At 53.9% G+C, this 11,088-nt stretch overlaps 1 protein-coding gene across 1 annotated transcript; it reads right to left on the bottom strand.

Annotated features, from left to right (window-relative positions):
- Positions 1 to 538: 538 nt before the first annotated feature.
- Positions 539 to 3,203, bottom strand: SIX6 (SIX homeobox 6). Its single transcript, XM_066322288.1, has 2 exons — positions 2,470 to 3,203; positions 539 to 1,328 (listed from the first exon to the last, which is right to left on the bottom strand). Exons 1-2 carry the CDS (start codon positions 3,039 to 3,041, stop codon positions 1,160 to 1,162), a joined length of 741 nt encoding a protein of 246 aa, XP_066178385.1. The 5' UTR covers positions 3,042 to 3,203; the 3' UTR covers positions 539 to 1,159.
- Positions 3,204 to 11,088: the final 7,885 nt, after the last annotated feature.

Here is an 11,088-nt window from a genome sequence, read left to right as displayed (position 1 = left end):
AGCAAAACTGCCGCAAAACAAAGCGAGGGAGGCGGATGGTGGGGACAGCCACGGGCGCATCGCAGGGGTCGCGATTTGGGATAATTTCACCCCCGTTATGGCCTTTCACTGGCATGGAGAACTGTTAATTCCCCATCTTTTCTTTGCCTTTGCCAGGTGAGGGAGGAAACTTAGTTTCCCCGGCGTGGCTGTGCCCCAACCACTCCTCTCCATAATATAATTTTTTATTTCCTTTTCTTTTTTTTTTTTTTTTCCCTCTCCCCCCCATTCTCTCAGTAAGTTCGCCTCCGATAACCCCCAAAGCTTCAGCTCTTGGGAGAGAAGAAGCGGCGGCGATGCGGCCTCCTTCCCTTCCTCGGGCATCCCCCGGCAGCCCCGTTCCCGCTCGTCTCGCCTCATCCCGGCTCCTCCCAGCTCCCTGCCCGGCAAAGTCATCACCCCCGGTCCCGGGGACCGGCTGGTTCGGTTCCTGCCGGGCTGCTGCTGAAATACTCGTGCCCTCGGAGATCTGCTCTGCGTAAACTGGCGGGCTTGAGAGCGACACCGTCATTTCAAAGCAGATGCGAGGGTCGTTCACCAAATATTTTATTATGGTTTTAGGCTGCTTCATACAGTTTCGTCCTGCACATGCTCTACAAGTCACCTGTGCACATAGAGAACAAGCCAAAAATAATAATAATAATTAATAATAATAATAGAAAAAATCTACCATAGCAATCCCTTAAATAAGTAAATAAACATTATATATATATAAAAAACCCTTTAAAGTAAAGCAAAACCCAAACAAAAGAACAGCGTCTTTTCAACATGGAATAACCCCGCGGGATAAGGGCAGGGGCTCAGACATTTTGCAACTTGGCATTCGGTTTTTTAATTTATTTTTTTTTAAAACATTTCCTGGGCCTTCTTTAATTATTTCTTTTTAGGCATCAATTCTGCAAATCCCTCAAAATAAAGGCGACAACGATTTTAATGACGTTTTTTAATGCAGTCTGCTGCGGGGCTGGGAGGGAGGCTCGGGCGGGCGGCCGGGGAGCGCCCCGTACCCCGAGTTCGGCGCCCGCGCCGGGCACCGCCGGCCCCGCTGATGCTCCGGCCGTGTGGGCAGGCACCGGTGAGCCGGGCCTCCCGCTCCCCACGGTTTGCCACGGCGGCGGTGTCAGATGTCACATTCACTGTCGCTGGATGTGATGGAGATGGCGGAGGTGGCCGCTTTGCTGGAGAGGCTGGCTGCGGGGCTGGAGGCGGCCCCCACCGCCTCCCCGCCGCTCTCCTCCTCCGCTTGCAGCGAGCGCACCGAGCCCTGCGTTAGGACCTGCTGCTGTAGCCTGCAAGGAACCGGCACACACAGCATCACCGCCCGCCCTCCGCACCCCGGCACCCACCGACAGCCCCCTGTGTCCCCACCAGCAACAGGCAACCCCGACCGGCAACCCCACACCGCTGCCCCCGACCTCCGGCTCTCACCACTTACACCAGTGATAGGAGAGAGAAGCTGGGTAGGCACCCAGTTCCTCAGATCTGAGCACCCCAGGGTCAGCCCCGCTCCTAGGCTGGTACACCCAGGGAAAGGCTCTCTCCCTCCTCCGCAGCCTGCTCCCACACCGGGCCTTGTCCTAGGGGTCAGTAATGCCCTGCAGCAGCTCCCAGGCGGCGTCTCCCGTCCGGTAGGCCTTACATCTTCTCTTAGATTATAAAAAAGGGCTTCGGGTGACGGTACCCACGGTCCCCACGTATGACAGCCCGACTGAGGGGCGACAAGGGGAATTATCCTCACTCCGCGATCCTGGGGAGGAGATAAAGGGGGAACTCTGCTCCCTCTGCTCCCTCTGCTCCCTCCCCTGCTTGTGTCGCTAGCGTTGGGATAACACTGCTCATTTAGAGTCGTGATTTTGTTCTGTAACATATATATATATATATATATATATATGTTGTATTTCTATTATATATTTCTATATATAAAATAGAAACAAGAACACTATCTCAAGGAATGTTCCCGGATGACTCCGGCGGAGGAACAGGGCACGGTGGCTGTGGCAGGGCCTGCAGAGGGCACGGCCGGCTCTTCTCAGGATGGACAAATCTCAAACCGGTATTGATAGGTCCGGGCAAAACTTTGAAGGCGTTTGTCTCCTCTCAGCCTCTGAACATAGCCCCTCTGCCGTCAGCTCCAGCCGCTGGCTGCGGGCGACCCCTCTCCTGCTCTCCCTGTCCCGCTCCCCCACAGGGCAGCCAAGAGGGAACCCAGGGCGGGGATCCTCCCCTATTAAATTCAAGTAATTAAAAAGCCTTAGCGTTTTCCCGCTGCTCCTGCTTTATCTCGCTGCATTTCCCGGGGAGAAATCTCCCGGGCTCGTTTCCCCCATCCTCCGCCGGCAGTCTCACACTGCCTCCCCGCAGCCTCCGGCCCCGGCGGGCGAAGCCTCCCTAAGGGGGAGCCTGTGTCCCGACGGACGGGCAGCACCTTACCTGTTCTTAGCGGCTGCTGCCCTGTCCCTTTGCCGGCGGTTTTTGAACCAGTTGCCCACTTGCGTGGGGGTAAGTCCCGTGGCCTGAGCCAGTTCCCGCTTTTTGCTGGGGTTGGGGTAAGGGTCCTGCAGGTACCACTCCCGCAGCAAATGCCTCGTCCGCTCCTTGAAGCAATGTGTCTTCTGCTCGCCGTCCCAGATGGTGCGGGGGAGCGGGAACTTCTTCCTCACCCGGTACTTGTCCACCGGTCCCAGGGGTCGGCCCCGCAGCTTCTCCGCCTCTTGGTAGTGCGCTTCCAGCCAGAGGGCTTGCAGTTTGGCATGGGACTCCTTGGTGAACTTGTGGTTCTCCAGGATGTGGTAGAGCTCCCGGTAGTTCCCCGTGTGGAAGGCCACGATGGCCCGGGCTCTCAGCACCGACTCGTTCTTGTTAAGCGCCTCGCAGGCCGCGGGGGCCACGGGCAGGGACCAGAGGAAGCGCCCCAGGCGCTCGATGTCCCCGCTCTCCTCCAGGGTCTCGCATACCCCGGCCACCTGCTGCGGGCTGAAATTGAGGATGGGCAGCTGGAACATGGAGGCGGCGCCGGGCTCCGCTCCGCGCTCCGCGCACCCCCGGCGATGCCCGCCGCCACCACCGCGCACGGCCCCGCGGCGGGGAAGCGGCAGCGGCCCCGGGCCGCCCCTCGCTCCGCTGCTGCCTCCGCCGGCGCCGGCGGAGCTGCCGCGGGAGGGACGGCGGAGGGCGGAGAGGCGATGGGGACCGCTCGGCAGCTCCGGCGACTGGGGGCGGTGGGCAGGGGCGAGGCGGAGGAGGATGGAGCAGAGAGGGAGGGCGGGCGGGGGGGGGGGGGGGGGGAGGGAGGGAAGGGAAAAAAAAAAAAGTAAGAAAAAAAAAAAATAGAAGAAGGAAAAAGGGAAACCAGAAAAGGCACAAGCACAGCTCCCCACCGCCGTGCTGCTGCGGGAGCGGCTGATTTGCTGCTGCAGGCTCGGCAGATTGGCTCCCGGGTTTCCATGGCGGGGCTGCCACTCACTGTCAGCCGCTGCCAATCACGGCGGAAGGCTCCGCACCGCCCCGCTCCCCGCCCCGCTCCCCGCCCCGCTCCCCGCGGCTCCCCGGGGACCGCGACCCCGCCGCCCTGCCCTGCCGACCCGGGCAGGGCAGAGCCTCCCGGCCGCCCCGGAGAAGGCAGGCTGAGGGGAGGAACGGGGGCTCCTCTTCAGGGTGCCGGCGGCAGGTTGGAGGGAGTGGTCCCAAAAATAGGACGGCCGGGACCCCTACATCCTCCCCAGCAAAGCTGCGGGATCCGGCCCGGTGATGCTCGCACGGAGCTCCGGGCACTCGCAGACGGAAAGAGGGATAAGGCAGAGTTGAGAAATCAGATAAAAAAATTGGCTGAGTAACAGTGATAGTGATGTTGGGAGTGTCACTGACAATGGATGCAGCGGGAGGACCGCAGAAACAGCCGAGATTTAGGGAAAACTCTCCCCTTTCCCCCTGTAGGTGACTTCCCATTTCGATTAAGACGAGAAACTATCCGCAAAGAGCTCAGAGCCCTACCCCGTTCAACCAAAGCGTTAATTTTTTTTTATTTCTATTTTTTTTTAACATTTAAACCTCTTATTCTTTTCGGCTGAATGGTCCTGAGTAGACGCCGAGAATAGTCGCGAGGAGTGAGAAGTCATTTGTAGGTCAGGAAAGCGACTTAAAGGAGATTTCGGGAATCTTTTGAAATATTGATCACCTCGTAGTAATCATTCCCCGTGGGTATTTTCGCCCCTCGGTGCCCCTCGGGAGCGACCTCTGGTCTGGGTGCGAGGTGAGCCCCGGCCGCCCCTTCTGATGAGTGGGGCCAAATCCAGACGTCTCGGGGTGGGATAAAGTCCCTTTCTGAACTGCGAACATACGATTTATTTTCCGTAGAGAACGGGAGGATGATCAAGAAGCCACTCTTTATTCTACAAATAGCTGCTCAGTGGTAATTTCTCCCCGGGAATATTAGGGACTATGCTCGGAAAGGCAGCATATATTTTGAATTAAACTCAATATGTTCTCCCCTCTGCTCTTTGAAATGTATTTTTTTTTCTAGAATGCTTGTCAAAAAAATCCCTTATTAATTTGATATCTTGTTATTGTCTCTTTCTCCCCTTATTCTTTTTTTTTTCCCATTGTTTTTGTTTTCCTTTTTTCCCTTCTTTAAGAAAGCTCCTTTGCTAGTTGCCTGTAGACCGAAATTAAACAGATTTACATTTTCTCCAATCATTTCTCCCCAGAAATGGAGCTGGACTGAGGCTCGCCGTCTTTTCTTTAGTATCAAGTACAATTTGTCTTTTGCTTGTGAAGATTTGGTAAATCAGAAGGCAGATAGATAGCGCAGATGGTCGGAGGTGTCGGGTCAGATTATGGTACGCCTCAGTACAGTGCTAAGCTCATTCTGACGGAAAACCCTGATATTATTTTCACAGATCTACACAGTTCACTTGAAAAAAACCCTTCGAGCCATTTACATCATTTATGTGAGGCTCACAGCTAGCGGGATGGAAAAGCTTTCAATACTGCTCATTTTCATAAAACCCGACAGAGCTAGGGAGACATAAAAGCGCACACAAAACTCACGAGTTCAGAGACACTCCATAGAAACTTAAAAAAAAAAATAAAAGAACTGACTTTTCGGCTTCACCTTCACCCAGGTTTGATTTGCCGATCTGTTTAGGGGAGAAAGAAGGAGTGAGAAAAAATTAGAGGAGAATACAGTCTATAAGTATTGCCGAGAGTCCTGTTCCAGCCTTCCATCCCACCACTGTCCTCTCCGTTAGGGGAAAACAATAATTTGACCAATTCAACGAAAGATCACAAATAACCTTTTCGGGCAGGAATTAAAAAAGCCCCCAGACGTCCTCGGTATGAGCATCGGGCTTCCCCAGGGAACGGGTGAGAAAGCGGCGACCTCGGCGGCTCCGGGCGCGTCCCCGCGGGCAGGAGCTGCCCCGCCGCCCCCCAGCTCACCCCGCCGAGCCCCCGGCAGCGTCCCGGGACGGGGCTGATGGAGAAAAACCTCTGCTGAGGGAGACGTGGAAGGGTAGAAAGCCTATATTAACGGCTAGCTAATTTAGAACGATGGTTACTAATATTACTGAAGGGATTTTTTTTTTTTTTTTTTTAATCATACACATGATCTGGCGCGGGAGTTACTGGGCTGCAGCCTAATGACCATGAACAGAGCGAGACAGGCTCCGTAATGAAAGCCAGGACTGTAGGCTAAAGAAATGAATCCTCATTAAGAGCGGCTCGCAGGGGCGAGGGGCTGTCCCCCAGGTCCCCAGCCTTTGTTCCCCAGAAACCGGCCCGGATGGGGCGATACTGGCAGCACTGCTGGGAGGGGAGAGGAAGATAAAGAAAAGCGACATTGAAATGGACCCAGGAACCTTGTGTTAACCGTTTAAAGGGTCACTCAAGGCGCAAAACCAGCCTAACCCAAATAGTTTTGCACCTTCTCCAGCTGGGAACGATGGGTTCTGGGATGTAGCACGATCTGGTGTGACTGGATTGTCCCTGTCTGGGAAAGGTTCTTGGGGCTCCTCGCCTTGTGCCACCAGGGCCGAGAGAGACCAGCTTCAAGGGATTTTATCCATGGCCGACACCACAAGTTCCCCGTTGCCCCGGTGCTCCCAGGAGCTCTACCGCCGGACCGGGCCGAGACAGGCTTTGTCTCCTGAGCGCGACCCGCAGCGACCCCAGGAGCGACCCCATCCCCGCGGGACGCGATGCCGCGTCCGGGGAAGCCGAGATTCCTGCGGTGCCCAAGCTCCTGGCTCAGCTCTCACTTCTTATTAGAGCTGCGGGCGAGCCTGGGGGTGCACTTGGCCGGGCCCTCTTTTTTCGCCCCTTTCCCCCCATTTTCTTCTTTCCGCCTCATTCCTCTCGCATAATAGAGACACTCCTTGTGACATAAATAGCAGGCAATGATAACTACTTTTATTTAGGTGACAGCTTTGACCATTGCTACAGGTGGCGTGATGAGTTAACCCTGCAGAGACAAACCCACTGGAGACCAAGAAATAAAACAGTACACGATACAATATTTATCAAAAATATGACCAGACATCTCAAGCATTTCTACGGCCTGCATGGACACGGGGGTTCTGGCCTCAGGATAGGACATATTCCCCTCTCTTCAGAGCCTTAAGCAAAAGTACTCTGAGCAACATGTCAATACACCTTCGCATCAGCATTTATCAGCTATCCTGGGTCCTAGAATCTCAGTCACTGGGGATTATTTATGTAGACGGAGCTTCCGAACGCAGCAGAGATGCGAATACATTTTTAAAGGCCTCGATTGGCGTTAAATAGTGTATTAAAAAATACCGTCGGGAAGGAGAAGCCTCACTTTAAAGTCTCGGTAGGATTGTCAGAGATGTGGGAGTTCATTAAGGGATGCTGACCGGGAGAACTGGAGCGCAGGCAATCCCTCGGGCGGATATCTGGGAAACCAGCCGGGATTTTCCGGCCTTGGATGGGTATCGGCAGGACCCGGGCTGGTGCCGTGGAGCGCTGCGGGACGGGCGGGGCTGGAGAGAGCAGGAGGCTCCCTGTCCTCCCCCCGGCTGGCTCTTACCCCGCTCCCTGGGAGCAGGCGGGAGATGCTCAGCCCGAGGACAGTGCCCGCTGTCGCGGATAGAAAAGGTCACTGGAAATGTCAGCCCCCCTCGGGGAGCGGGGACGGGGTTTTCGGGAACCTTTCCCACCGAGCCATCCGGGAGCTTTGATGGAGGACCTCAAGCTCAGGATGCTGGAGTGGGGAATATTTGGTGGGAAAACGACCTGTGTTTCCATGCGTTTCACGTGCATAATTGTTGAAATAACCGCTATCAATCTTTCCATTTCTTCCTAAAAATGAAGTTACATTTAAAGCTGTAATCTGCTTAATACTGAAGAGAGTTGGGCAGGCTGGACCCCCACGTAAGCTCCTGATACCTGTTGAAAGCACCGAAGAGTCCCTAAAATGCTGTTGGACACAGAGAAATGTCCACCTACTTTCTACTCTCACACAAAATATTCATTAAATCTTTGTTCTTCGGTGCATTATTAGTTACTTCTCAAAAAAAAGCATCAGGCCATGGCTGGTATGTCTGAAGTTAAAATAAAGATGCACTGAAAACTCCAAATATCTGAATTATTTTGATACTGGTAAGGAAAGATACTCCTTGTACAGGTCCCTGGTCAAGGCCATGGCTGCAGACAGAAAGGATCTACCGCCCAAGATTGATCTTCAGTTTTCTTTCGGGTGTAGTTATGAACCTGGTTTTAAAGTTTCAAATCCTTTGTGATTTGTTTGGCTGCTGCCTTCACCTGTAGGTAAATACACACACTGCCAAATCTCCTTCTATAATGAGATGTTCCTTTACAATCTTCAATCTGCTTCCATCAGGATTTCACTGAAAAAAATCAACAAAAGCAACAAAATCACAAAGTATTCAAATAAATTGTTTTTTGTTTTTTTTTTTTTGATTGATGGTGTTTTTCCTCCCCCATTAAATCTCTCCTCTCCTCTCCTCTCCTCTCCTCTCCTCTCCTCTCCTCTCCTCTCCTCTCCTCTCCTCTCCTCTCCTCTCCTCTCCTCTCCTCTCCTCTCCTCTCCTCTCCTCTCCTCTCCTCTCCTCTCCTCTCCTCTCCTCTCCTCTCCTCTCCTCTCCTCTCCTCTCCTCTCCTCTCCTCTCCTCTCCTCTCCTCTCCTCTCCTCTCCTCTCCTCTCCTCTCCTCTCCTCTCCTCTCCTTTTACATTCAAGTCCTTTAAATATTACAACTTCTCCCAGTATGGGGATGAGGGTAGTCACGAAAACACTTATTTAGGAGAAAGCGGGAATGAGGACAATTCTCGGATTTCGGGGGGAGGGAGGGGGGGGGGGCGGTGAAGAACCACGGTCAGCTACCCTGAGGTGTCTAAATGATTTTGGGGCTGAGTCCGGGAGAAATCCCATGTCCCGGCTGGCTTGGGCGCTAGCACTGAGCTGGACTCCAGCTCTTCTTGGAGCTGACTCGCTGTGGTTGAAGGCTGCTCAGGAATTGGGGTCCCTCTTTTCTTGGGGGGAAGTCCCTCCGCAGCTTTGAGTACCATGTGGGAGTCAGGCACCACCCCAGGCTTGGAAACAGATTTGAGGCGATGGGTGAAGGTGAGCATCTGCCTGGGCTCCAGAATTACAGGGCTGCTTCAAGGAAAAAAAATTATCCCGCAGCAGCTTCATGAGGACAAGAACATTCAACCTCTTATTCCGATAAATCAGGCACCTTTCCCCGCTTTCTTGGGGTATTTGGCCGGGTGTCTTCAGGGACCTTCCCAAACTCCATCATAGTGCTGGGGGGACTGGGTGCCCTGTGCTCTCTGCAGGGAGATCCTGAGTTTCCATCAGCTGGAGAAGCCGGCAAGCAAGACTGAGGGGAGCAGCCAGAACACAGCAGAGGGGTATGGAGCTCAACGAGAGGCAGCACCGGGGCCGTTTCTAACAGGATGATGGGTTTGGGGGACTGCCAGCAGTGGGGAGAAGGTTTAGGAGCCTTTTCTGAGCCCCGACTTGACTACATTTCTTTTCAGAGCAATGCAACTCATTCATCATTGATCAGAGATGATGCTATGAAAGAGCCCTTCCTTCTTGCCATCGGTAATGAAAGTGGTTGTTTATGGCTTTGGGGTTACTTGGGGACTTTTTAGAGCGATTCTGCTGGGAAGCAAGAGAAAACAAACAAGTCAGAAACAATGGGATACTAAATTCCCCTTTTTGCAGCTTCAGAAGGCGGGTTTTTTTTTTTTTTGGTGGGTACAGAGTGATAACCTCGGCTTGGGAGTCCTTATAATAAATAGATGGGTAAAGGAGCTCCCGAGCCCTGCCAAGTCCCAGTGGGAACAGGCCCTAGGGGGAATTAACCGGGAAGTCTCTGCCGGCTTTATCCAAAGCCTGTTGAACTGACTGACCACCTTCCGGGTGAACTGGGGTCCTTGGCTCTCTGGGAACTTCAGCCTCCCTTGGCACCTCTTCTTAAATTACCGGGACACGGCGAGGTGTTAATGAGCATCATTGAAGTTACCTGCTAGTCTGCTGTTAAATTCCCATTTCGAGAAGTTTAGAGGGTCTTTAACGATTTGCTTAAGGCAAGACAAAGCTTCGAAGCCATTTCTTCTTGGCAAAACATTGAATGTTTTGGGAAGACGGAGTGGCAAATGCAGAGCCCCAGGGGCATCTAGGAATTAGAGTGTCCCTAGGGAACAGGGCAAGGAGGCAGCTCTCACCCTCCGGGACAGGCAGAGAAATGTTCCTGGAAAGGACAGAACCTCACCTCTGCAGAGGCCGCAGATACCTACCTTCCAAAAGAGCATGCCTATTTCCATATCCCTGTCTTTTTTATGTCCTTTCCTCATGTCTGACCTGAAGCCAGATAGATCAGCTATTTCTCTCTGAAGCTGCATTTCTTGTTGGTTGAATTGACTGTTCTGAAAGCAGCATCGCATCTGACTGACGCCTGGGCTGCAGTTGGCAGAGAGAATTTTCTGTGTATCTCTCTCTTCACTCTGTTTCTATTTCTCTATCCTTTCTTCTTTCATCGGCTGATGTTTTTTTCCCCCTCCAGCTTGTGCCCTACCCCAAATTTATTTTCCTTTTCTTATTGTTAATCTTAAAATCCATCCTTTGCCTCAGTAATCTCAATGGGGCTAAAAAACAACCAAGTGTAGAGGGAAGCATCATGTTTTAGTTTTTGCCCGCCCGGGCAGTGCATTTTTGCCTTGTAATGCTGCACTTCCATAAACAAACAAACGCACACAATTTTGTGAGCACAATTTGTGTTGAGGCAAGCGGCGGCATTCCACAGCATCCTTAGTGTGAAGCACTGCTCCGGAATGAGAAGGGAGATGCTTTAATGCCTTTTTAAACTACCTGAGGGCCGGTCCGTGAGGGAATGAGGAAAGGAGGATTTAGGCTGATTTCCACCAGCTGGCTCAGTAAACACGAGTGGGACCTGGCGGTTTGGATAAAGCACGTTGCACTCTGCAACTCCTTATTTTTGTGCCGCATCCCGGAGAGTGTATGTGTGTAATTAACCCCCAGTAAGCTTCCAGACCACGTCTCGTTCTGGCGGCGCTGCCTCCTCTCCCCGCCCGGCCACCGCCCGCCTGCGCGCTGCCCCCGGTAGATGGAGCATCCTCATCGCTTTTCGCCCTCAGCCCTCAGCAATGTTGATCTTTCCCTCGTAAGTCCCACTGCTCAGGAAAACGGGTGGTTTGGGGGGCACACGCGCCCCGCCGATGTGTCCCTGGGGGAGCGGAGCGATAAACCCGCCCTGCCGGCGCCGCGCTTGTTCCGCTGGGTGAATGGGCTCAGCCCCTTCTCCCGCCCGCCGAAGCTGCTCCGGGCTTGCCCGACTACCGCGGCTCGCAGCCGCCCCGGCACGCCGCGCGGCGGGCAGGCGGCACCTGCCGCCCTCTCCTCTCCTCGGCGGGGCTGAGGCGCCCCGGGCCCGGCGGCGCTCCGCGGGGCGTGGCCGGCGCCGGGGGGCAGCGTCCGCCCGTGAGGGGGGCTCTGGCCCCTGCGTCCTCGGTGAGTCTCTGGACGCCTCCTCGCCTTTTCCCCT

The sequence above is a fragment of the Sylvia atricapilla genome, chromosome 6 (assembly GCF_009819655.1).
Source record: "Sylvia atricapilla isolate bSylAtr1 chromosome 6, bSylAtr1.pri, whole genome shotgun sequence".
Lineage (NCBI taxonomy): Eukaryota > Metazoa > Chordata > Aves > Passeriformes > Sylviidae > Sylvia > Sylvia atricapilla.
This window is presented reverse-complemented; position numbering and strand designations above follow the sequence as displayed.